Source organism: Hyperolius riggenbachi, chromosome 6 (genome assembly GCF_040937935.1).
Source record: "Hyperolius riggenbachi isolate aHypRig1 chromosome 6, aHypRig1.pri, whole genome shotgun sequence".
Classification (NCBI taxonomy): domain Eukaryota; kingdom Metazoa; phylum Chordata; class Amphibia; order Anura; family Hyperoliidae; genus Hyperolius; species Hyperolius riggenbachi.
Window position 1 is genome coordinate 364,422,203 of NC_090651.1, and position 25,541 is coordinate 364,447,743.

The 25,541-nt window shown below is 46.1% G+C and overlaps 1 protein-coding gene across 1 annotated transcript in view; it reads left to right on the forward strand.

The window, feature by feature from the left end:
- Positions 1 to 14,127, forward strand: part of LOC137521913 (IgGFc-binding protein-like) — a 79,414-nt gene extending 65,287 nt beyond the window's left edge. Inside the window, exons 17-20 of the mRNA XM_068241790.1 lie at positions 2,923 to 3,122; positions 7,160 to 7,528; positions 7,803 to 8,086; positions 13,927 to 14,127. Of these exons, the coding sequence (XP_068097891.1) occupies positions 2,923 to 3,122; positions 7,160 to 7,528; positions 7,803 to 8,086; positions 13,927 to 13,936 (863 nt within the window). The 3' untranslated portion in view covers positions 13,937 to 14,127. The remainder of the gene's footprint in view (positions 1 to 2,922; positions 3,123 to 7,159; positions 7,529 to 7,802; positions 8,087 to 13,926) is intronic.
- Positions 14,128 to 25,541: the final 11,414 nt, after the last annotated feature.

The following is a 25,541-nucleotide window of genomic DNA, read 5'->3' on the forward strand; positions in this document are numbered from 1 at the left end:
GGTAATGACATTCAAATGCCTGTTTTCATAACTGTTATATGCGTTTGACTAACTAAATATATTTTTTAGTCAAGCACCTTTTTTTTTTAAAGTCTTTTCCTTAAAACCAGGTTTGTCTTCCATGTTCTGATGTACATTAATAATTGGCAACTGTTTTATGCATTGCATGCCCATTTGATTTTCTAGAAATATATTTAAAGGAATTGTCAAGCAACTCCTGCTCCTATAGTACTACCTACCCAGGGCTTCCTCCAGCCCCTGGCAGCCACTTTGTCCTTCGCCACAGCTCCACTGTCTCCCATTCCCCGATGGTGCACAGGATGACCTCCAGGTCGTCCTCTACTGCCCCTGCGCGAGTGCCACTGTCAATCACCTACACGTGGTCTGGAATGTACTGCGCAGGCGCAATAGTTCTGGCACAGTAGAGGACAGCCTGGAGGTCATCCTGCACACAGTCAGGAAACAGGAAAGGGACATAGCGGCTGCTAGGAGCTGGAGGAAGCCCAGGGTAAGTAGTACTATGGGTAGCAGGAGTTACTTGACAACTCCTTTAAAGCACCTGGCTGGCTGGGTCCTGTAGCTTTATTTCCTGTTAGTTAACCAAACAGTTTTATTGGATATCCAGCTGTACGTGCTCCCCCTCTATTCCTTCATCACCCAGATGAGATAGTCAGTCGGAAAGGAACTGAGAGTTGGCACCAGCCAGTGCGGACACATGTACCACTACCACTCCCACCTTCTCCCTTTACTGCTGAGAGATGAAAACTTTGGGGCCAGAACTGCTGCTTCTTATTACATTATCCCTGCTTGTGTGAAGAGTTAAATGATTTGTTCAATTCTAAACCAGGAGGAATGTCGCTACAGCACTGGCCATAAAGAGTTAATCTCTCTCAGAACAGGGAATAGTTAAGTGGATTCAGGTGATCTGCTCTGTGCTGAGGAAGCAAACTCCACTCTACTGGCAGCAAGAAGCTACAGGAGCCAGCCAGACAGACACACATTTTATTTCTAAACCAGTTCAAGACAATTGAGGAAAAAAAGTGTTAAAGTGTAAGGGAGGCCCAGTTTTCCTCCAAATGACTTGATTTAGGTTTAAAGGAAACCAGAGACCTGATAAGGAAAAATATTTATACATACCTGGGGCTTCCTCCAGCCCCATGCGCCTGAATCGCTCCCATGCCGCCATCCTTCAATGTCTGCAACTATGAGAACCGGCTCCTGTCACTGACATCATCGGAGCCAGCTACGCTGGAGAAGTGCGCCCTCTACGTATCTCTCCAGCGGCTGCTGCAGAGATACGCAAACAATGCACTTCACTTACACTTAGACTGGCTCTGACTGACTGCAGTGCGGGGACTCGGTTCTCGTAACTGCGGGCAGTGGAGGATGGCGCCGTGGGAGTGATCCAGGCGCATGGGGCTGGAAGAAGCCCCAGGTATGTATTTTTTTTTCATTATCCCGTCTCTGGTTCACTTTAAGAAATCTGTTGCTCTGACCTCAGTCCGCGTTCTTTGGATAAACTCCTGCGTTTTGGGGAGAGGTAACAAGCCAGGTTCCTTGACAAGTTCAGAGCCACTGTAGAATACTAGAGAATGGCAAGGATATACAGCAGGAAGTGTAGAAATGACTTCTAAAAGATGGTTTCATTCAAGCTCACAACATAGACTTTGCAAAGAGAGAATAAACGGTCTTCAACATCTTTTTGAAGGAGATTACAAGCAGGGGTGAAAGTATAGTGGAACAGAGCCGCAAGGGGGCCTAAAGCTGTAAAGGGAAGGGGGGGACGCAACTACTACTTCACTTTTAAAGGCATCCACCCTTCACATTTTTTTTCTTCTTTACTTTGCCCTCAGACTTAACTAATGCAGCCTGGTTGGCTAACGCCTCTTTCCCTCCTGTTTCCCCTCCCACACCTCTGTTCCTCTTTGATTGGCCAATATTTCGCAATGCACTACTACAGAGCTGGGTGGGAGTGTCTGAAGACTGGGAGGAGGGCGGGCAATGATACAGATAGAGTAAGGTAGGAAATTATGTCAGAATTGGCTTCAAGATAGACATAGGCAAAATGGATAATCCCTAAGAAGGATTTTCTATTTTTTTTTCTTATACTATAAAAAAAATCACTAAAATTGCAATGTGGACAGGGTAATACATATGTTATATAAGTAGAGCAAGTATTTATATCTATCTATCTATCTATACATACATACATACATACATACATACATACATACATACATACATACATACATACATACATACATACATACATACATACATTTATTTATTTATATATATATACATGTATGTATGTTTTTATATTTTTTTTATATATATATATTTTATATATGTTTTTATACTTTTTTATATATATATATATTTTATATATGTTTTTATACTTTTTTATATATATATATATTTTATATATGTTTTTATATTTTTTTATATATATATATATTTTATATATGTTTTTATACTTTTATATATATATATATATATATATATTTTATATATGTTTTTATATTTTTTTTATATATATATATATTTTATATATTTTTTCTGAGATCGTATGGCTGACAGCTCAACCTTAAGGGTGTGAAGACTATGGCCCTTTGCAAGTCCCCAAGCTGTGAGGGTCAAAAGGGGTTGGCAGGGGAAAGGATATGAACATTGGGAGGGGCATCAGTTTTTGCTGGCGGGCCCTGTGATTTATAGTTATGTCCCTGATTACAAGCAAAGAGAAAATGTGCTAACATTGTTAAAATCTTATTGCTATGACAAATAGTACTTGGAGGACACTTTACATATCGTTGAATTGTACTTTTACAACATTACATTGAGTGGCTAGTTGCCTGATTTAACATTATGTCCATACATGTAAACCAATAAAAAGAGTTTTTTTTTTAATTTTTTGTTTTTTAGCCATGGCATGTCCGGCCAACAGCCACTATGAACTCTGCACCAGAACCTGTGAACAAACCTGCTCCAGTCTTGTAGCACCGGCAAGATGCACTGATAGATGCTATGAAGGCTGTGAATGTAATGCTGGCTTTATCTTGGACGGAGATACTTGTGTCTCGATGGACAAGTGTGGATGTGTGTTCAATGGTAGATACTTGAGCGTAAGTCTTAAAGTCATCTGCGTTCCATTATTATAAAAAAAAAATGGCTGTCAACATCAGGACTACGTTCCAGACAGCGGTCGTGCAGCCCACATTGGGCTTGATTCACAAAGCAGTGCTAACCTACTTAGCACGTCTAAAGTCTTTAGACGTGCTAACCAGGGTGCTAAGTAGGTTAGCACCGGATTTCTCAATGGATTAACCTACTTAGCACCCTGGTTAGCACGTCTAAAGACTTTAGACGTGCTAAGTAGGTTAGCACCGCTTTGTGAATCAAGCCCATTGTGTCCAAAGTCCAACCGCACAACTGGGACATGGCAGTTTTCAGCCCAGACAAAAAATTATGCAGCAATTGTGTTTTGGGTTAAATATAGGTGGTATCAGCACAGCAGCAGTGACCTGTGGCACCCTGGTGGTTGGAGCAGCAAAGGCAGCAGCAGGAGCAGGGCAATGCAGCAGAAGCAGGTGTAACGTTTGTCAGGAGCATGCCAGACGTGGCACTTTGCACGTGGCACTTTGCACGTGCCAAGTGTCAAGGGCCATGTGCCGAATGACAGTCAGACAGCAGGGGAGAAGACGCTGGCACTGCTCAGCAGCACAACAGTTATGTAGTAAGCTAACACAGTAGTAGTAGTACTACTACTCTAACAACTACTAGCACTGACTGCAGTACTACAGTACTAACTACACAATAACACAGTAATCCTATTCCCTAACCTAACCTAACCTATACTGTAGCTAAGGCAAGCTGGCCATCAGGCAGCAGCTGGCCTAGTCTGTGCACAGCACACACACAGACACATAGCAGCTGCTACAAGCCCTGCAGCACACTCTGACTGTCACTCACTGAATGAAATCAAGCTCGCTGGATGCTACCTAATTAACAATATAACAATAGTGTAGTGATAGTGAAGAGTTAATCGCTGTACAGCTTTAGGTTTATCACTATGTACAGCACTTGCTAGGCCAGCAGCACTGGAGCATGTCCATCAGTGAGCATTCACAAGCTAGGACAATATTTCTCATCATGGCAGCCCTCTTTATTATACAGGGGGGCTGGCCAGGGTTCCTTTCTGTAATTAGGTGCCAGGGCTTAGGCTGGGAGCCCTCTGATTGGCTCAATGAGGTCAGGTGGGGCTGGCCAGGGTTCCCCTCTGTGATTGGTTGCTAGGGCTTCTGCTGGGAGCTGATTGGCTCAATGACATTCTGGACATCATACAGTATCTCAATAGTCGGATTTTTGCGGATATCCACATTGCCAGCCAACTATCCGCAGATAGCTATTTCCATAGAAATCCGGAATCTGAATCCGAATCAGATAGCTGAAAAAACGTCGGATATTCGGGTTACCCAGATATCAGGAATCCGGATGAGCACCACTGCAGTGTTGCTTGCGAATTTTCGCCAAAGCCATTTTCGCATCGAAAATCCCATTTTCGATTTCGCCGAATTTTCGCGAAAATAAGTACTATTTTCACTTCAAAAGGCGAAATTTCGCCATGATATTTTCGCATTAATTTTCGCCTAAAGTCTGTTTTTTCGCGTTGAATATCTAAGCCCCCTTAAAAGCTAGAATCACCAAATTTGCAGGGTATATTAAAGAGATATGTGGGTACAAGAGGAAAAAGAAATTTTTCAAAAAGACCTTATAGTTTTTGAGAAAATCGATTTTAAAGTTTCAAAGGAAAAAAGTATAAATTTAAATGCAGTAAATGACAGTTACTTAAGCAAACCTAGAGGTAGTGTAAATGTACTAATAGCAAAAGAAAGGGCCAACTGCCAAGTGCAAACTGCCAAGTGCAAAGGGCCAAGTGCAAGGGCAAAGGGCCAAGTGCAAAGGACCTAGTGCAAAGGCAAAGTGCAAAGGCAAAGGGCCAAGTGCAAAGGACCAAGTGCAAGTTCAAAGGGCCAAGTGCAAAGGGCCAAGTGCAAGTGCAAAGGGCCAAGGGCAAAGGCAAAGGGCAAAGTGCAAAGGCAAAGGACCAATTGCAAGTGCAAAGGGCCAAGTGCAAAGGCAAAAGGCCAAGTGCAAGTGCAATGGGCCAAGGGCAAAGGGCTAAGTGCAAAGGGCCAAGTGCAAGTGCAAAGGGCCAAGTGTCAAATGAAAAGGGCCAAGTGCAAAGGCAAAGGGCCAAGAGCCAAGGGCCCTTTGCACTTGGCCCTTTGAACTTGGCCCTTTTCATTTGACCCTTGGCCCTTTGCACTTGCACTTGGCCCTTTGCACTTGGCCCTTTGCACTTGGCCCTTTGCACTTGGCACTTGGCCCTTTGCACTTAGCCCATGGCACTTACACTTGGCCCTTTCTTTTGATATTAGTAAATTTACACTACTGCTAGGTTTGCTACAGTAACTGTCATTTACTGCATTTAAATGTATACTTTTTTCCTTTGACACTTTAAAATCGATTTTCTCAAAAACTATAAGGTCTTTTTAAAAAATTTCTTTTTCCTCTTATTCCCAATGATCTCCTTAATATACCCTGCAAATTTGGTGATTCTAGTTTGTAAGGGGGCTTAGATATTCAACGCGAAAAAACGGACTTTAGGCGAAAATTAATGCGAAAATATTCGGCGAATTTTCGCCTTTCGAAACGAAAATAGTATTTATTTTCGCGAAAATTAGGCGAAAAGAATATTTGCATTTTCGCTCATCACTGCACCACTGCAAGGTGTTTTTGGAAAATTTTTTCAACTTGTACCTACGACTCTCCTTAACTTATGTAGAAATTTTGGTGTCACTATTTTGTATGGGGGCTTTGCTATTCACCGCCAAAGTCTGCATGAAATTATGCAAAATCGTAATTGCGTATAAGCGCAAATGCGAAAATTACGATCATCACTGGTCCATCCTAAACAATGGCATGGATTTGGCCCTCGAGGGCTGAGTTCGACACCTGTGTTGTAGAAGTAGTCAGGGTTGCCAATTTCAACAGAGCCCTATCAGTACAATCAAATTTCCATTTCTGAATTAATTGCAAAGCCTCCGAACAGGCTATTGTCACCAATTCTGCTATGAAATTCAGGGCCACTTTCGCTCCCCCCAAAAATAGAGAAAAAGAGAAGCAGGGGATGGGGAAGGAGGGGGGGGGGGGGGGGGCGGCTAGTGTGTAGATCTGCAAAGAAAAGCAGCAGATGAGAAGTAAAGGGAGAAGCCAGTGGAGATTTACAGAAAGGAGCAGAGGATGAGCAGTAATGGGAGAAGCCAGTATAGAGTTTGCAGAGGTAGTAGTGAAAGGGAGAGACCGTGTTGAGATTTACAGAGAGGAGCAGAAAATTAGCAGCAAAGGGAGGAGCCAGTGAATAGATTTACAGAGCAGCAGAGGAGGAATCGCGAAGAAGCAACATTTGTAATGGATTGTAGAGCTGAGATTCTAGCTTGTGGAAAAACTGAGAAGAGGATGTATAAGTTTTTGAGCAGAGAGGTTAATAGTATCTAGGACTGCCTGTGTGGCTACTGAGATAGGGAGTGAGGGGAGTTCCTTCCAAAAGGGAAATGATCCCACTATTAGGCCATTGTTTATTTTTCTCATTTACTTTACACAACACTAAGAAAAACTTTCAGGCAGGAGGTAATTTGAAAAGTATTGAGCTTACACTATCCAACTAGTTTAGAATATACAACCCTACTAATATGTTTTAATAGACTATCATTTATTATATGATTACAGAATACAAAGCAAGCACATGGTGAAGCAGAACTCATTGGAGTGTGTAAAGGGCTAGAAAGGACCTAAAAGCCCTCTTACTAAAACGTTAGGCAAAACAAAAGTTTGCCTTCTTAAAACAGAAGGAATTTGGGATAATTCGGGTTGGAGTGAGCATATGCTGTCTCCCACAATGCATTACTGCTGAATATGCAAAATATCCCTTGTTGGCCCTGTAAGCTAGCCACATCTTCAGAACCGCTGGAATGCAATGATGTGTCAGCTTGTTCATTATACAGAACTTTTGTTTTGCTTATTATGGGATGTGTCTTAAGAGCTAAGATCTCAAACATCTGAACTTGTTTGATATGCTTTTTTTTTGTTTTGTTTTTAGGTTGGAGATTCATTTTTAAGTGCTGATTGTAGCCAACAGTGTAAATGCCAAGCAGGTGGTGTAACCTGTGTAGCAACATCATGTGGTGCCAAAGAACGCTGTGGGCTGCTCAATGGAGTAAGAGGCTGCTATAGTGTGGAGGGGCAATGCACAATCTCACCAACGAAGCTGTCTACTTTCGATGGACTTGCAGGAGGACCCTTTGGAACTGGTCCTGTGGAAGTGACATCTGTGTGTAATAGCGACTCAACCACTTGGTTCAGAGTCCTTGCCGACATTCAGAACTGTGGTAAAGGATCAGCAGTCGCCAGACTCCATATTTTCTTCCGTAATGGTCTAGTGACTCTGTCCAAGGACAAGGAAATCTGGGTAAGTTGGTTGTATAATGTGTTGCTAGTAGGGGACTAAGGGAATAAAGCTCTTGCTGTGTAGTTGTAGATTACTGGGTTAGAATCTTACAAAGGACTTGCAGAAAGTTTATATCACCAAATGATGATTACCGATTTTACGTTCTGGTGGAAATTTCGAACCATCCCTACCTCTAAAAGTTCTATACTTTTTTTTATATATATATTAAGAGTATAATAAAATAATTTATTATACTTTTATAACTTTTTTATTTATATACTTATTTATTTTATAGGTGAATGGGCTTTCAAGTAATCTTCCCTTCAACTCCGGCATCTTCTCAGTCTCTGCCAAGGACGGTGGTCTTACCATTCAGATTGGAGATGACTTCAAAGTTGAATTTAGCAGTAGTGGAAATGCTGTGGTGACCATCTCACAGAACCTGTCTGGTGCCCTGTGTGGCTTGTGTGGCAACTTCAATGGAAAGAGTTCTGATGACCTCAGGAATCCAGATGGAAGGGTGGTTGCAGATGTTGTGCAGTTTATAAAATCTTGGACAGCTCGTGATTTTAACAGCTGGTAAGTGAGGCTTTCACAGTTTCAAAGAACAGCAATAACTTCAGGGAACAAACACGGTCCTCCTGGTTGCATTCAAATAAAAATACACTCTATATAGAATGTTTTCATTGTTAACAAAGTAAGAGATAAACAGAACATGACCTTCGAGAGCATGATTAATAGGGAGTGATATAGAGCAACAATTTTTATGTAGTGCACTAAGTAAAACATCAATGTCCTCTACAATAAACATCATGAAAAATGGTATTACCTTTGGAAAAGAGAAGACCATTATATGTAAGCACTTGCCCTTAGGTCTGATAATGCACAACTGCAGGAGAGTGAGCAGCAGATGTGTGTGTGTATATCTTTTTTTTTTTTTTTATTGCTTTCATGAACCTAGAGGGGTGTGGGGGCTGCCATATTTATTTCCTTTTAAACCATGCACATTACCTGGCTGTCCTACTGATCCTCTTCATCTAATACTTTTAGCAATGGACCCTGAACAAGCATGCAGCAGATCAGGTGTTTCTGACATTGTCAGATCTGACAAGATGAGCTGCATGCTTGTTTCTGGTGTGATTCAGACATTTCTTCAGCCAAATAGACCAGCAGGGCTGCCAGGCAACTGGTATTGTTTAAAAGGAAATAAATATGGCAGCCTCCATATTCTTCTCACTGCAGTTGTCCTTTAATAGCACACCTATTGTGCTCTATACATAATAATTAAAAAGGCATTGTAACCGCATATAGTAGAATGTAGTAAATTATTCAGGATACTTAAAGTGGAACTGAATACTACAAAAACAAAACGTTTCACTTACCTGGGGCTTCTGCCAGCCCTGTGCAGCCTTCCTGTCCTGCACCGGCCCTACACGATCCTCCATTCTCCCGCCACCAGCTACTTTCGGTTCTGTCGACTCGGCAACTGCACCTGTGCACCCCAGGCCACACTTATCTTTCTTTGTGTTCCCGCCCACAATAGCGTCCTGCGCTATTAGCGGGAAAGCAAAGTAAGATGTGTGGCTCAGGGCACACAGGCGCAGTTGCCGTTGACTTACAAGTTGGCGGCGGGAGAACAGAGGATCGTGGAGGACCAGCCCGGGACAGAAGTTGCAAGGCACTGGCAGAAGACCCAGGTAAGTGAAACACTAAATTTTTTTTTGTAGTATTCGGTTTCACTTTAATTTTACGTTACTTGTCCGAATTTCAGCATCAGAATGGCTTCTATATATTGATGCTTTTTGGTCTGTGACCTCCTACAAGGCCTATGTAAGGATGCAGAGAAGAGTACACTGAGAGCATGGCCCAGAAAAATAGGCAATACAATCTAAAGAGACAGGAAAGTGACACATTAGGAGTGTATGTCCAACTGAAGGGATGGAGTTATTAGGATGGTGGTAAGCAATGGAGAACAGGTGGATCTTTAAGGCCCGCTTGAAAGAGTTAAAGGTGGGAGTGAGCCTGAAGAGGGGAGGGAGTTTTAGCCTCCTTGATGGTAAGCCTGAGTCAGGCTTGAGGTTGGAAATTCAACCACAGCTCAGAGCGGTAACCCCGACCCAGACACGTGGTGACTGCTGCGAGGTTAATGCAGAACATAGCATGTAGTGGGTGTTTTCACTCACCTCCCTGGGGATCCAGACGCTGGCAGCCATTATTCTTCCTGTACTCTGAGGCTCTGCATCCGATGGTGAGATTGCTGCATGTCGTCATTAGTGTTGATTGAACAGTGCTCGACACTGTTCGTTATTCCCCGAACATTAGCGTGTTTGGGTCGAGCACAGCCGAGCACCGCATGGTGCTCGGCCGCACTGTTTGGTCTCCTCCCCTCGCGACAATGCTTTTTCCACAGCTATGGTCACACAGCCTAGCTGGCTGTGACCATAGCTGTGATTGGCAGAGCGGGTCACGTGTTTAGGGATATAAATACCCGAACGATCGGCTGGCTCTGCCATTCGCATTGGGGTTTAGCTTGGGGTAGGTAAGACAAGGAGAAAGAGCTAGCGGTTAGGTGCCAGCACTGCCAGCCAGGCCAGCCACAGTGCCCCAGCCTCACCACCACTGCCAGCAGTAGCCACAGTGCCCCAGCCTCACCACCACTGCCAGCAGCAGCCACAGAGCCCCTGCCTCACCACTGGCAGCAGCAGCTACAGTGCCCCAGCCTCACCACTGGCAGCAGCAGCCACAGTGCCCCAGCCTCACCACTGCCAGCAGCAGCCACAGTGCCCCAGCCTCACCACTGCCAGCAGCAGCCACAGTGCCCCAGCCTCATCACTGCCAGCAGCAGCCACAGTGCCCCAGCCTCACCACTGCCAGCAGCAGCCACAGTGCCCCAGCCTCACCACTGCCAGCAGCAGCCACAGAGCCCCAGCCTCACCCACTGCCAGCAGCAGCCACAGTGCCCCAGCCTCACCACTGTCAGCAGCAGCCACAGTGCCCCAGCCTCACCACTGCCAGCAGCAGCCACAGTGCCCCAGCCTCACCACTGCCAGCAGCAGCCACAGTGCCCCAGCCTCACCACTGCCAGCAGCAGCCACAGTGCCCCAGCCTCACCACTGCCAGCAGCAGCCACAGTGCCCCAGCCTCACCACTGCCAGCAGCAGCCACAGAGCCCCAGCCTCACCCAATGCCAGAAGCAGCCACAGAGCCCCAGCCTCACCACTGCCAGCAGCAGCCACAGAGCCCCTACCTCACCACTGCCAGCAGCAGCCACAGAGCCCCTGCCTCACCACTGCCAGCAGCAGCCACAGTGCCCCAGCCTCACCACTGCCAGCAGCAGCCACAGAGCCCCTGCCTCACCACTGCCAGCAGCAGCTACAGTGCCCCAGCCTCACCACTGCCAGCAGCAGCCACAGTGCCCCAGCCTCACCACTGCCAGCAGCAGCCACAGAGCCCCTGCCTCACCACTGCCAGCAGCAGCTACAGTGCCCCAGCCTCACCACTGCCAGCAGCAGCCACAGTGCCCCAACCTCACCACTGCCAGCAGCAGCCACAGTGCCCCTGCCTCACCACTGCCAGCAGCAGCCACAGAGCACCTGCCTCACCACTGCCAGCAGCAGCCACAGAGCACCTGCCTCACCACTGCCAGCAGCAGCCACAGAGCACCTGCCTCACCACTGCCAGCAGCAGCCACAGAGCTCCTGCCTCACCACTGCCAGCAGCAGCCACAGTGCCCCTGCCTCACCACTGCCAGCAGCAGCCACAGAGCACCTGCCTCACCACTGCCAGCAGCAGCCACAGTGCCCAGCCTCACCACTGCCAGCAGCAGCCACAGTGCCCCAGCCTCACCACTGCCAGCAGCAGCCACAGTGCCCCAGCCTCACCATTGCCAGCAGCAGCCACAGTGCCCCTGCCTCACCACTGCCAGCAGCAGCCACAGAGCACCTGCCTCACCACAGCCAGCAGCAGCCACAGAGCACCTGCCTCACCACTGCCAGCAGCAGCCACAGTGCCCAGCCTCACCACTGCCAGCAGCAGCCACAGAGCCCCTGCCTCACCATTGCCAGCAGCAGCCACAGTGCCCCTGCCTCACCACTGCCAGCAGCAGCCACAGAGCACCTGCCTCACCACTGCCAGCAGCAGCCACAGAGCCCCTGCCTCACCACTGCCAGCAGCAGCCACAGTGCCCAGCCTCACCACTGCCAGCAGCAGCCACAGAGCCCCTGCCTCACCATTGCCAGCAGCAGCCACAGTGCCCCTGCCTCACCACTGCCAGCAGCAGCCACAGAGCACCTGCCTCACCACTGCCAGCAGCAGCCACAGAGCACCTGCCTCACCACTGCCAGCAGCATCCACAGTGCCCAGCCTCACCACTGCCAGCAGCAGCCACAGAGCCCCTGCCTCACCATTGCCAGCAGCAGCCACAGTGCCCCTGCCTCACCACTGCCAGCAGCAGCCACAGAGTCCCTGCCTCACCACTGCCAGCAGCAGCCACAGAGCCCCAGCCTGTCACCACTACCACCCAGCAGCCACAGTGCCCCTGCCTCACCACTGCCAGTAGCAGCCACAGAGCACCTGCCTCACCACTGCCAGCAGCAGCCACAGAGCACCTGCCTCACCACTGCCAGCAGCAGCCACAGTACCCAGCCTCACCACTGCCAGCAGCAGCCACAGAGCCCCTGCCTCACCATTGCCAGCAGCAGCCACAGTGCCCCTGCCTCACCACTGCCAGCAGCAGCCACAGAGTCCCTGCCTCACCACTGCCAGCAGCAGCCACAGAGCCCCAGCCTGTCACCACTACCACCCAGCAGCCACAGTGCCCCTGCCTCACCACTGCCAGCAGCAACCACAGAGTCCCTGCCTCACCACTGCCAGCAGCAGCCACAGAGCACCTGAATTTTACTGTTGCTTATTGTTGGAAAAAAAACAGTACTTTCAGTGCCAGCTGGGAAAAGTTGTGCCCATAAAAAAAACAGTTTATTGCATCATAGAGCCTCAAATCTGTGTAAATGCCCCCCCCCCCCCCACTATTTCCAACCCATTTTGCAGATGTTTCCCTCATTTTGCAAGTTTTTTCAGACCTGCAAATCAGGCATGCTCGGGTCCCAATTGACTTCAATTAGGCTCGGTGTTCGGCCGAATATCCCGAACATCTGGACCATGTTCGGCCGAGTTCGATTAACACTAGACGTCATGACGACAGCCCATTGATCTCACTATAGGGTTACAGCGCCACCCGGAGTTCAGAAGGAGAACTGCAGCGCTGGATCCCAGGGAGGTGAGTAAGTGCTGGGCTACTGCAGGCTTTCTGGTCCCATGATTGTTTCGTGGATTAAGGGTCTAAAAGCATGCAAAAAAAATTGCACCGCTTTTATACTTCAAAATCTGGAAATATTCTTACCGCCAAGGAGGTTAAAGGGAAGGGGCAGTTCTGGAGAAGTTTTGGAACCAAGCAGGTGATGTAAGGGGTGCATGTTTGTAAGGCAGAGGATCAGAGAGAGCGGGTTGAGGAGTATCTCTGGGCAAGATCAGAGATATTCTAAGAGGAAGAGAGAACAAGTGAAATGACTTGCGGAGTGGGGTAACTGGATAGGAGCAAGGGAAAGATTAAGTAGACCTGGTAGCTGTGTTTATAACAGATTGCAGGTCGGAGTCTGGCCTCAGGAAGTCTAGAAAGGACATTTGCAGTATTCCATATTGGAGATGACCAGAGCATGGACCAGGAGTTTTTCGGGGGTTAGGTAGGGGTGGATTTTCATGATGATAGTTTTCCTTCACTTTTCAGTCCAGTTTATCCTAAACTAGTTCCATGGGGTTTAAAGCACATTTCCCCAATCCTATCCACTCAAAGCCCACCAACCGTCTATGTTTTGCAGAACACCACAAGCATGCACAAGTGGGATAATTAGTGTCTCAGCGGATTAACTACCTCTGTGGATTTCCACAAAACATGCACTGTTGGTGGGCCTTGAGGACAGGGTTGGGGAACACTGGTTTAAAGAATTACTGAAGTGAGAGGGACATGGTGTCTGCCATATTTATCTTCTTTTAAACAATACCAGTTCCCCAGGTAATCCATTCAGGCTTCAGTCAGAAACATCTGATCTGCACACTTTTTCAAGATCTAATACACAAGTTATTATTTTTTTTTTTTTTGGCAGATAGATGGCTCGATTAGATAAATTGTGACAGGTCCAATTTGATTAGTATTAGAGGCAAAGGCAGTCTGGACTGTTTAAAATGTCAGCTTCCGTAGGTTTCTCTGTTCACATGTTCTCTAAGGATACCTGTTCCATAGAATAGAATATTAGGCAAAAATCAATATTTAATGATGTGCCTGTTTTTTTTTTTTTTTTTTTTTTTTTTAATTATAAGCTATGATGTACTTCTATGACTTATACATCTTTTGCATTTATTTCTAGCAATGCGTGAAGCAGTCAGACAACGATGGCAAGCTTACCTATCTAAACAAATAACCATGAACAAGACTACAACAAATATCATTGTTGACGCAAACCTTTTCTTGTTTCTGGTTTAAATAAAGGTCACTTTGTTTTCCTCTCAACCCCCCCCCCCCCCTTTTTTTTTACTTCTATAAGGACTCGTGGTGTTTAATAAAGATTTTCTGTACAAGTGACAGCAGCCGATTGTTTTGTGTTAAATACAGGCGGTCAAGCAGATGCTAATAATTATGGCTTGTTAGCAGATTTTATGCAAATTAATTGCAGCTTGGAGCTGGGCCAATCATGTGTGCTTCCAGAGAATTTTGATTGGCCTGAATCCAAGCTGGATACAATTTTTTGTTTAAAGTTACACTGAAGCAAAAAAAAAAACAAAAAACCCTTATGCTACAATCAGGGCCAGATTTACCATAAGGCACTGTAGGCACGTGCCTACAGGCGCCTGATGATGTAAAGATGTCTAACTCTGCTCCTCGGGTCCCTCCCTCCTTCCCTAGGAGTCCAGAGCAGGATGTAAATGAGAGGCTCCTCACCCTGCACTCAGCATTCCAATAATGAGATCTCCCTTCAGTTGGGGGCACCCGTAGCTACTTAGCATTAGGTAGCCAGAGGTACCCTCATTATTAAGCGACACGTGTAGCTACCTATGACAGGCAACCTATGACAGGCAAGGGAAGTAGGGAAGAGGAGGTAACAACTGGGCTATCCAGCACATATGCGGTGCGGTTTGGTGGGGGGTTTGTAGGTTCATGGAGGGTAAAGTCTAGGGTGCCAGGACATCTGTGCCTACATGCTCCAGTGATATAAATCCATACCTGGATATAATGAATTGAATGTGTAGTACAGATAATTCATAGAACATTAGTCTCCTATTCTTATTTTACGTTATGCAGCTTTTTTTATATAACATTGCATCATTCTCTAATATTTGCAGTTTAAAAATGACACTCTGTATGTCAAACTATGAGACAGAGCCAAGATAATTACCCTTTGAACTTCCCTGCGGTAAAACCTTATCTGAAGTTTTCTTTCACCGTTTCTTTAATGTACTGTATAAGTGCTTCAGTAAACAGAGCTGTCTTTGACCCAAGTTAGGTCAAAGAGTTCATAGGAGCTCAGTTGCATAGATAACTGACGTTTCGTAACTCTTCCTGTACTGGAAACAATAGGAGACTCATATCTATGCTGCTAATGTTCTATTTCTTAGCTGTACGACACATGCAAATCATTATATCATAAGTTTATTTTCACTTCAGATTCCCTTTAAATTTGCATACAAGTCAGAATTATTTGCATCTCTAGTATAAAAACATTCTCATTCATCTTTTTAGAAAGGTGTTTTTTTTTTTTTTTTTTTAAATGCTAATACCAGAATATATGTATATATATATTACCCTTTTTTTTCAATAGAATATGCTGTTAATAGGGCCAGTGCTTCAACAAAAATGTGTAGGCTACTTCGTCGGGAGACGGCACTACCATAGAGGCAAAATGGGTAATTGCCCCAGGGCCTCAGAGCCTGTAGCCCCCACCCCCAGGGGTCTCTCCCTTGGGGGCTGTTACTGCCTGACCCTGCAGTGTCTTCAGCAGCGTAGCGTCTCACCTGTCCTGGCGGGCGCACACCTCTCTCAAGTCTGTGGTGGCTCCATGCACTTCCATCTTCATCCACCTCTAGCTGCATCTTCTCTGTGACCTGAGAAATCTTCCTGAAAAATAAGCTTGTATTTTTGCGTTTTGTGTTTTTTTTTTTGTTTTTTTTTTTTTCTTTGGGTGGGGAAACACAATAAAATCAATATTTTTACAGCAAAAACTTGAAACAATCGATATTTTTACCATGAAAAAATCATGAAAAGCGTGACAACGCAGAAAAATATTTTCCCGTGACCATTTTATCGTGAAAACACGAATAATCAATATTTTACCTGAAAATTTGTGAAAAGCGGGAAAAACAAAATAATAATAATAATTTTAGAATGAACTTTTTCTCAAATTGAATTTAACATCATTTTCACAAAGATTGTGAAAATAATATTGACATTTTTGCTCATCACTGATGACAAGCCCCATGACGCTCATTGCTTTGGCTGCCTTCTTTGGAGCCTGTTATATCACAATAGTTATGTTTGGCCAATAAATGAGCCAACCAGTATGGCCTGGCTAAAGCCGTCTCCTTCCATTACTTCTGACCCACAGTGGCCAGAGCTGTGGTCTTCTGGGGGTTGGGTGCCACCCTAGTTATCATCGTCTCCCACACTTCGATCCTTCAAAATCGAGAAGGACTTTGAGGAGCTGCAGATGAAACCAGTATAATAATATCACCCTGGGCCCCCCATCACTGTCTAGTTACATGACCACTCCAGGGGCCCAAACTGGACTATCCTTTCATTCTTGCCGTATTCTGTTGAACGTTCGTCCTTTATCATAACCCTCCCTTTAACTTGTTGGAAGCAGTATCAGGAAATGGAATGGCCTTGTTATTTTTTTCTTTTTCATTTACTTCAAGATCAGCCTCAAAGTAGATCCGTACCGTAAGGATTGACATGTTTATGTCCTTTGAAAACATTCTGGTTGCCCAGCTGTTAAGAGGGGGAAAATGAGTGACCTTCCTATCCATTCGCTGCAGTTTCACATTGATGATTTTTTTTTCACCCAAACTAGTTAAAAACAATGAAAATGAGCGTTTGGAAAAAGATGCAATATTTCAATGGGGGATGGTGGGGGCGGTTGTCTTTTTTTAATTTTTTAATTTTTTTCAATTAACATTATAGAATGCATTGGAAAGTGGATCGGGGGCACTGGAAGGTATCAGTCTACTTTGGCCTAAATAAAGGAGGAGGGATGGCTAAGCTTGCACATGCTTTTCTTTTTCTTATAGCTGTCCGTAAATGGACAGCTATAAGAAAACTTTTCTGACTACAGTAACACCCTTGATCACAAAGGAAACAACAAAGAACATCCTATACGTAAATGTATAGGATGTTCTGAAAAGGGGTTCCTAGGTGCATTATGCAAAACTGAGACTTTTTAAGTATCCACTTTGATGAAGAAAAAGGGGGTTGGGGGTTACTCACTAGCAAAATTCCGGTGTAATGTTAGTGTGTTTTACAGCTTCAATAAAAATTGTAGTTCAACCCTAAAATTCTGTGTCTGTTCTTTGTTGTTTCCTTTGTGATCAAGGGTGTTACTGTAGTCAGAAAAGTTCACACAGGCCCAGGCCTAGGGCAGCTGCTACCCAAGGGGGAGGCTGGGCATGGAATTGGGGCTGCTGTATAGGGAAAAGGGTAGAGAGGATACAAATGGGGAGCAGTACATAAAGAGGCTAACTATTGCCCAAAATGCTGTACATAATTGAGAGGAGCTGCAATACATGGATGTTACACATGGGAGGGGGGCTGCTCCATGGGAAATTGGAGGGAGGCTGCTCTACAGGGAATGGGAGGGGGCTGCTCTACAGGAAATGGGAGGGGGCTGCTCTACAGGGAATGTTACAGGGGCTGCCGTACAGGGAATGGGAGGGAGGCTGCTCTACAGGGAATGGGAGGGGGCTGCTCTACAGGGAATATGTGGGCTGCTACAGGGAATGGGAGGGGGCTGCTCTACAGGGAATGTTGTGGGGGCTGCTTTACAGAGAAGGGGGAGAGGTGCTGCTCTACAGGGAATAGAAAAGGCTATTCTATGGGGAATGGGAGGGGGCTGCACTACAGTGAATGAAAGGGGGGGGGGGGCTGCTCTACATGGAATGGGAGGGGGGTTGCTCTACAGGGAATGAGGGGGGCTGCTCTACAGGGAATGGGAGTGGCTACTTTACAGGGAATGAGGTGGGCTACTTTTCAGGAAATGAGGTGGGCTACTCTTCAGGGAATGAGAGAGGGTGCTCTACAGGGAGCCACATGAAAAATGCCCTAGTGGCAGAAAAAAGAATAAATCCTTGACTATAGCCATATAGACCAGCTATAGATATGGAGATGAGCCCATTTTTATATAATGCTTTGACTTATGTAATCATTCATTTGGATATGCTATGCCCTATGGGTAATTACCTAACAGATAGATTTGAAAGCGTGATTTGCATTACATAATACACATGATTAGTATTTTATGTTGCTACCTGAAAAACATGCATTTCAGTGAATTTTATTTAACCTTGTTAATAAATAGATGTGGACAAACACTTTTTTGTCGGTGAACAGTTCCTGGCGATTGTTTCTCACTATTTACGATAAATGTGAACTATACAGGACGTCGCCTGCCCTATACTTTCCTATGCAGCCATTCTTTGACCCTTCACCCTGAAGTCAGAATGGCCAATAAAACTTTTTTTTTCACACATAGGGCTCCTCCCCCTATAAAAGGCATGACATCAGCTGTCATTTTCATTCTGCCTGGAGTCAGTGTAGGAAGAGGGGCTGCTGCTGAAAATTATGGAACAGAGATAGATAGATAGGTCTCTCTCTCTCTCTTTCTCACCGCGGAAAGCGGTGACCATCCCTACTAAAGAGAGAGAGATGAATCTACATGGCTATCTTGGGTTCTCTTCGGACAACTGTTAACACAAAAGACAAGGCCATGCCTGGGTGGGGTTGAACCACGAACCTTTTAGTTAACAGCCAAACACTCTAACCAATTGTGCCACAGAGACTGTGTTCTGTTCCTGGCCAATGTGAGTTGGCTTTTGACATACTACACATCCTTAAGCAAGCTCATTTTTCTCTAGGATATATCATAATGGTACATGCTAGGCTGGTTTCAGAATGTAGTGTTGGTGGTGGTATAGCGGTTAAGAGAGCTGACTACCAAGCACTCAGACCTGGGTTCCATTCCCGGTCAAGACCTGGGTTCAATTCCCGGCCAAGGTATGTAAGCTGGCTTTTGAAAGCCTACAAATCTTTAAGCAAGCTCATTTTTCTCTAGGATATATCATAATGGTACATGCTAGGCTGGTTTCAGAATGTAGTGTTGGTGGTGGTATAGCGGTTAAGAGAGCTGACAACCAAGCACTCAGACCTGGGTTCCATTCCCGGTCAAGACCTGGGTTCAATTCCCGGCCAAGGTATGTAAGCTGGCTTTTGAAAGCCTACAAATCTTTAAGCAAGCTCATTTTTCTCTAGGATATATCATAATGGTGCATGCTAGGCTGCCTTCAGCATGTAGTGTTGGTTGTGGTATAGCGGTTAAGAAAGCTATCTACCAAGCACTCAGACCTGGGTTCAATTCCCGGCCAAGGTATATAAGCTGGTTTATGAAATTTTACAATTCCCTGGAAGATGAGACCCTCCTCCCTCCGGGAGAGAAGGAGGGAGGGAGTGAGGAAGAGAGAGAGAGAGGGAAGTAATAACAATTAGCTAGGAACAAGCCTACAAGAGCCTAACTAAACTCTCCCTAGCAGAGTCTGTCCCTTAACCAATTAGTGCAGGCAGACTAGTGAATAAAACGGCACAAGGACCTTGACTTTTATAAGGGGGGGTGGGGCTCCAGGAGGGAGTGCAATCTGATTGGCAACAATGTGCCTGCTGACTGTGATGTAGAAGGTCAAAGTTCTGATAAATAGAGCATTATGGAGCAAATCGAACTTCCGAGAAAGTTTGCCTTCGCAGGTGAACGCAAACCACCCGAAATTCGCCTGGAACCGTTCGCCGGTGAACCGTTCGCAACATCTCTAGCGGCAGATGCATACCTTCCATGCGCTCCACTGATGTTCCTCTCTGTAACTTCTGACGTGACTTCCTGTATGAACAGGAAGTCACGTCAGACACTAGAGGGAGAAACACCCACACTGGAGCACACGGAAGGTATGTATCTGCCACTGCCCCGCCGCCTGCATACAATTTATTCAATGCTGGAGGGGAGCGCATAGGGGAGAGCCCGAGGGGAGGGAAGGGGGCGTCCCCCCTCCCCACCGACGTGCCACCAAGCTCTCCCCTCATGCTGTGACCCCTCCAGCCCCCCAAAAACTGCCCTGAGCGCCCCCCCCCCCCCCCCCGGAAGAGCATGGGCTGCATCCCCTATTGGTACGCCCGTGCTATAGATCCTTCCCGTTGTACTCCCAGTCCCTGTGTTCCCCACAGGCTTCCCTGTTAGCAGTTCACAATCAAATTGGTCGTGGAACTCTCTTCTGGGTTAGGGAGCACTTTGTCAGTCTTCGGAAGCACTCGGGTTTCTGAAGAGCAACCAGTTTGTACTGCGCACATTCGCCCTCTCTCATGCACTCACGTGTGCGCAGTACAGAGCCACCGGTCTTCGGAAGCCCGAGTCCTTCCGAAGATTGCTGAAGTTTCCCTGGCCTGAGATACCAACAGAGGAGCCTGAGGGGGAACGGGGAGACCGGCAGAAAACGGGAAGTGTCTATAGGACCCAGAGACTTCCCTCTCCTTAGGTGAGTATGTGTTTTTTATTTTAAAAGACACATCAGATTCACTTTAACTAGTTTTATGTTTGTTCCAGTGCTTGTATTCAGGGCCAGTTCAAGACACAATGGGGTCCCGGGGCAAAATTAACCCGGTGGCCCCCTGCTTCCTCCCCCAGCATAATTATTTCCCAGGGACCCTGAGCCAGCTGCCCCCATCCAATCTACCCCTTCAAATTTACTGTGTTCTCCAGGGCCCCTGCACTGATTTTGTCAAAGTAGCAACTTGCCTATCCTGACACGCTGCTCCATCCATGCTGCCTGTCTTCATCCCTGCTGGCTGCCTCTTCTCCATCCATGCTGCCTGTCTTCATCCCTGCTGGCTGCCTCTTCTCCATCCATGCTCACTGTCCTCATCCCACTGCCTTCCTCTTCTCCATCCATGCTCACTGTCCTCATCCCACTGCCTTCCTCTTCTCCATCCATGCTCACTGTCTCCCATCCCGCTACTTGCCTTTTCTCCATACATGCTCCTTGCCTTCCTCCCTGCTGGCTGCCTCTTCTCCATCCATGCTCCCTATCTTCATCCCTGCTGGTAGTTGCAAACAGCTGTTATTTACCACAAAGTAACAAGGCCCCCGCAGTGTGATGTCAGTACCTAGGTGCTGACATCACACTGTGGGAGGGGTTCCACCACAATATTATCCATATAGAGGCCCCTGATAATCCGTTTGAGAAAAGGTAAAAATTCTCCTGGGAAAGGGGGTATCCGTTACTGATTAGGATGAAGTTCAATGCTTGGTTACAGTTCCTCTTTAAAGGACATCTGAGGTGAAGATAATATAAAGAATTTTACTTACCTGTGGTTCTTCTAGGCCCTAGAAGTCTGTGTGTCCACTGCTGCAGGTCTGCTGTGCTCTAGGGAAGTGGATAGCCGACCCAACAGCTTCTGTGGGTGCCACTTGCAATCATACTGTAGGGTGTGCTATGCTTACGAGAGGTGTGGCCACACAGAAGCCTGTTCATCCTGCTTAGCTACTTCCTGATTTTTACCCCAGGGGGTGGGAGGGGCGGGACGGTTCGGCTGGGGGGAGGGCGCAGAGGGGCCTGTTCATCCTGCTTAGCAACTTCCTGATTTTTTTGGTCCACCAGCCCCCCAAACACGTAAGATGCAACTTTGCATCCTGTTTCAAGCCAGGAAGTAAAGAAGATAGAGCCGCTGTGGTTTGTGCCACATCCTGCCTGCAGCTAGGGATGGTCGCTGGATTCTGCGGAATTGTAAATTCTGTGATTCCGGCCGGAATTTGGTGATTCCGGTTCCGATTATGATGGAACTGAATTACTATAGCTCTAAAACGGAATTCCGCCGGAAAATTTTAAAATTCCGCAGAATTTTGCGGAATTCAAATTTATTTCCTCACCTAACTAATTTCTACCTGGCTCCCTTCTTGTCAATTCCCAGCCAATGTGAGTTGGCTTTTGACATGCTACAAATCCTTAAGCAAGCTAATTTTTCTCTTGGCTATATCATAATGGTACATGCTAGGCTGGCTTCAGCATGTAGTATTGGTGGTGGTATAGTGGTTAAGTGAGTTACCTACCACACACTGAGACCTGGGTTCAATTCCCAGCCATGTTATGTAAGCTGGCTTTTGAAATACTACAATTCCCTGGAAGATGAGACCCGCCTCCCAGAAGAAAAGGACTAAGGGAACAGTTAATAGGGTCTATTGCAATTATTTACATTTTTCCTACGGAATCCGGAATTCCACGGAATTTTGTACAAATCCGGCGGAATTTTCATAGTGACGGAATTTAACACTGACGGAAACCGTGATTTCCGGCGGAACGGAATTTGCTTTCCGATCATCCCTACCTACGGCTGAGTCTGAGGATTAGAAGAGTCAGGACCAGGGGCGTTGCAATAGGGGTTGCAGAGGTAGTGGCCGCATCAAGGCCCTTGGGCCATAGGGGCCCCACAGGGCCCTCCCTCAACTACAGTATTGTCTCACTATTGGTCCTGTGCTCATAATAATCACTTCTATAGATACTATGAATACTGAATAGTGGTAATCACTTACAAACCGTTCCCCATCCCTTTCTTGCACCTCTGACACTGTAGTTGCCATTGGCAGTGTTTGGTGTGCCGTATCAATTGTTATGTATAGAGTGCTTGGGGGGGCCCCAATGTAAAACTTGCATCGGGGTCCACACCTCCTTAGCTACGCCACTGCTCAGGGCTAAAGCTGCCTGCAGAGATGGAGGGACTGTGAGACTGTGCACTGACATTGCGAGCATCTCAACCTGGTCTGGACCATCTTTCCTATGGCAGACTGTGTTTTTTCTTACTTTATAAGAATCCCTGGAGACAATCACTTTGCTAACGGTACGCATAAGAAATAATTTATGGTCGTGGCTTAGCATGTGTTTCAAAGACTGTTCATCAGTTTTATTGTTTTTGGATCTTTTCTATGTGGGAATAACTAAAGGTCAGTAATTACAATGCTAACAATTTGGTACTCTTCAAGGAAAGGGGATGGAATTCCTGAAATGCCATTTTAAGATAGAGTTTTTTTTATTCTTTACTTTAAAAGGATAAATCACCGAGATAAAAAAGAGATTCTTAAAACTATTAATTTTTATTAATAGTCCACAGAGCCTATAAAATTAAGAATAAATAAATAAAATGATCCAATTCTGTATAGAGCCAGTAGGTGGCAGCAACATTTCTGCTTTTGCTACTCTACTTGAAACTAACAAAAACAAAACAAACACCTGGATTAAGACGAGTCTTTTTGCCTGATGTATTTTTTTTTTTTCAAACGATTAAATACAGATGGCTGCCTACAACTTAATTACTTTATTTTTTAGTGCATCTAATGCTGCATACACACTTGAGATAAAAGTCTCTGGAAAAGGCAAGATCACAGACCAATTATACCCCATTCCATGTAGTATGAGAGCCATACTCTACACAGTCTATTCTATGGAGCTGCACTCCCCATCAGATAAAATCTTTGCAAGATGCTGCACACAAAGATGCCAGTACACATTCAAAAGATCATTATCTGCAAAAGATCTCTTCCTGCAATAGATCCATTCCTTCAAAATGCAGTCATAGTCTATGAGATCTGCAGATCATCATACACACCTTGTTTAGCAGGCAATCATCTGCAGATCATCTGCAGATCAGATCCACCAGGATGGATTTTCAGATCTGCAGATGATTGCCAGATATGCAGATGAAGTCTGTTAAACAAGGTGTGTATGAGGATCTGCAGATCTCATAGACTATGAATGCATTTTGCAGGAATGGATCTATTGCAGGAAGAGATCTTTTGCAGATAATGATCTTTTGAATGTGTAAGGGCATCTTTGTGTGCAGCATCTTGCAAAGATTTTATCTGATGGGGAGTGCAGCTCCATAGAATAGACTGAGTAGAGTATGGCTCTCATACTACATGGAATGGGGTAAAATTAGTCTGTGATCTTGCCTTTTCCAGAGACTTTTATCTCAAGTGTGTATGCAGCATTAGTCATTACATTGAACCAGACAATTTGGGTAGTGATGGGCTGGACATCAAATTTAAGATTGGTGAATGCAAATTTCTGCAAAAGTTTGCGAATCTGGCGAATCTGCAAATCGCCATAGACTTCAATGGGCAGGCAAATTTTAACACTTACAGGGACTGTTTATGGCCACAAAAATTATGGAAGACTTGTTTCAAGGGGCGTCATGGAGTTAGTTTAAAATATAAAAATACTAATCCACTTGCCTGGGGCTTCCTCCAGCCTGTGGCAGGCAGGACGTGCTCTAGCCCGGAGGCTCCCGGTCTTCTTCGGTGGCTCACCCGACCTGGCCAGGCCAGCTTCCAGGTCCTGCCTGCCACAGGCTGGAGGAAGCCCAAGGTAAGTGGATTAGTATTTTTATATTTTAAACTAACTCCATGACGCCCCTTGAAACAAGTCTTCCATAATTTTTGTGTTATTTTTTCAACCAACTCTGTGGACCCTCCCTTTAACACCTGGACCGTGGCATGCCGGAGGGGAATCCATGGCAAAAGTCCCACCAAAAATTACGTAGTTGGTGCAGAGTCAGGTTTTCATCTCTAAAGGGCAGAAATTACATTACATTCCTAAATTGGTGGAATAAAGTGCTTTAAAACGTCTGGTGTGTAAACATCCTTAATGTAGTGTTAGGGTTACAACCGCTTCGCACTGACGGACGAAATGCCGCGTTTAATGCACCGCAGTCTGCAAACAACTGCAAAGACCTTTAGTGATTACATCAGGTGAACATATCTTTGTTTTTACTAGTTGACACCTCCAAAACATAAATGTTAGTCCTCTTTGCGGCAATCTTTGTGTAGTGGTGTGTAGTGGCTGCCATGCTTGTGCTCAGCCTCTATAGTCAGGCTGAGGTAGTTCAATGCCAGGGGGCAGTAGTGGATACTAGATGCCAGTAGTGGTGTAAAGGATTATTGGGTTATGGTCAGTGCACTACTAGGACCAGCAGACCTATCTCCAATGGCTAGCTTGTGCACTGGCCACAGAAGAGCAATAAAATAACAAGAAAAACAATGTACCAGCCTAAGAAGGGCTTAGCTGTTCGGGACAATATGGTAGCAGCCAGAGCCGGGACAAGGTCCTCCAGCACCCAAGGCTGAGACACCAAAGTGCGCCCCTCCATCCCTGCCACCCGAGCCATCAAACACTGATTGCTATTAGACTAAGAGGTGCCACAGGGCCCACAACCTCCCCAACACCTTAACCCTCCTGGCGGTTTGGCAAAATCCGCCAGGGGGCAGCAAATACGTTTTTTTTTAGTTTTTTTCTCATGTAGCGAGACGAGGTCTCGCTACATGATAGCCACTGCTCAGCGGCATCCCCCTAGCCCCTCCAATCGCCGCCGGCAATCGGAGATCAGGAGATCCCGTTCAAAGAACGGGATCTCCTGGAGGGCTTCCCCCGTCGCCATGGCGACGGGGCGGGATGACGTCACCGACGTCATCGACGTCGTGATGTCAAAGGGGACTCCAATCCACCCCACGGCGCTGCCTGGCACTGATTGGCCAGGCAGCGCACGGGGTCTGGGGGGGGGGCGGCTCTGCGGCGACACGTATAGAGGCGGATCGGCGGGTAGCGGCGGCGATCGGGCACTGCACGCAGCTAGGAAAGTGCTAGCTGCGTGCAGCAAAAAAAAAAAATGATGCAAATCGGCCCAGCGGGGCCT